The 1,896-nt window shown below is 51.2% G+C and overlaps 1 protein-coding gene across 1 annotated transcript in view; it reads left to right on the top strand.

The window, feature by feature from the left end:
• Positions 1 to 1,519, top strand: part of SCN10A (sodium voltage-gated channel alpha subunit 10) — a 99,851-nt gene extending 98,332 nt beyond the window's left edge. Inside the window, exon 28 of the mRNA XM_069084572.1 lies at positions 285 to 1,519. Coding sequence (XP_068940673.1) covers positions 285 to 1,519 — 1,235 coding nt within the window. The remainder of the gene's footprint in view (positions 1 to 284) is intronic.
• The last annotated feature ends 377 nt before the right edge of the window (positions 1,520 to 1,896 follow it).

Below are 1,896 nucleotides of genomic sequence, written 5' to 3'. Positions count from 1 at the left end.
GAGGAAGGAAGGAAGGAAGGAAGGAAGGAAGGAAGGAAGGAAGGAAGGAAGGAAGGAAGGAAGGAAGGAAGAAAGGAAAAGAGGGAATGAAAGCGAGGAAGGAAGGAGGGAGGGAGGAAAGGAGAGAAGGAGCGAGCAGGAGATAGGGGAGGAGGGGAGGAAGGGAGGAAAGAAGTCTAGCAGCCGAGGAACTGATAGGGAGATGACAGCTTACGTTGCCCTTGCTCTGACTTGGATCCTGAAACATTAGAGATTTAGAGCCCCCCTTTCCCCTTCCTTGGCAGGCTTGGTGTTTTCGGGCATCATGAAGTCGCTGGAAAGCTATTTTTCGCCCACGCTCTTCCGAGTGATCCGCCTGGCCCGGGTGGGCCGCGTCCTGCGGCTGATCCGGGCGGCCAAGGGCATCCGCACGCTGCTCTTCGCCCTCATGATGTCCCTCCCCGCCCTCTTCAACATCGGCCTGCTGCTCTTCCTGGTCATGTTCATCTACTCCATCTTCGGCATGGCCAACTTCGCCTACGTGAAGTGGGAGGCCGGGATCGATGACATGTTCAACTTCCAGACGTTCGCCAACAGCATGCTGTGCCTCTTCCAGATCACCACGTCGGCTGGCTGGGACGGGCTCCTCAGCCCCATCCTCAACACCGGGCGGCCGCACTGCGACCCAGATTCCGGGGGCCTCGGTAAGAGCCGAGGGAACTGTGGGAGCCCCACAATCGGCATCGCCTTCTTTGTCAGTTACATCATCATCTCCTTCCTCATCGTGATCAATATGTACATCGCCGTCATCCTGGAGAACTTCAACGTGGCCACGGAGGAGAGCGCGGAGCCGCTGGGCGAGGATGACTTCGACATGTTCTACGAGACCTGGGAGAAGTTCGACCCGGAGGCCACTCAGTTCATTACATTTTCAGCTCTTTCCGATTTTGCAGATGCTCTGACTGGACCCCTACGCATTCCGAAACCCAACCAGAATGTGCTCATCCAGATGGACCTGCCTTTGGTCACCGGGGACAAGATTCATTGCTTAGACATCTTATTTACCTTTACCAAGAGAGTGCTGGGAGAATCTGGGGAGATGGACACTCTGAAGGCCCAAATGGAGGAAAAGTTCATGGCTGCTAATCCTTCTAAAGATTCCTATCAACCAATTGCAAATACTCTAAGATCAAAACAGGAAAATCTGTCTGCTGCCATCATACAAAGGGCCTACAGAAATTATCTCATGCACCATGCCCTACAGCAAGTCGCCACTGTATGTCCAAATGATGCTGGCCAACAGCCTTGTGAGCGGGCTACTGAGGATGAAGGCTTGATTGAATTCATGATGAAGGAAAACGGTGAGCTTCCAGACAAGTCAGAAACTGCATCCACTATGTCTTTTCCCCCATCTTACGATAGTGTCACCAGAGGGCTCAGTGAGGAAGGCCAGCTGGATACAGCCAACACTGGCCTAAAGGAGGAAGATGCTAGCTACGACCAGCTATCTCAGGATTTTGACAAGGCATCATCAATGTAGGACTCTGGACAGGACTGAAATCAGATCAGCAAAAACTCATACACAGTTCTTGATGCATCCTTAGCTTTTTTTTTTCTGACCATAGATAGACCCACAGACTCAGCCCACCTCTCATAAATGCATGCCAAGGGCCTAGGGGGAGGGGGGTCTGGGAAAGAGCATGTGGATGTCTCAGGGCTACCCATCTTTACTGGGGGAGAAATAACTGGTCTGCCAGAAGAGGGCCAGAAGCACCAACTTCATTTATAAAGAAAACAAGGGCACTGCTGTTTTCATCTTCTTTTCTTTTTTTAATTTTGATAACTGAAACTGGATTTCTTGCAATCCTGGAGAGAAGGGAGAGAGTGATTTCAGAACCATAATTTTATTATTTTTCC

The sequence above is a fragment of the Petaurus breviceps genome, unplaced genomic scaffold (assembly GCF_028583685.1).
Source record: "Petaurus breviceps papuanus isolate PSGF00001 unplaced genomic scaffold, PetGlider_PUasm1.0 174, whole genome shotgun sequence".
In the NCBI taxonomy this organism is placed as follows: Eukaryota; Metazoa; Chordata; class Mammalia; order Diprotodontia; family Petauridae; genus Petaurus; species Petaurus breviceps.
Note: the sequence above shows the minus strand (reverse complement) of the source record. Positions and strands in the feature narration are given on the sequence as shown.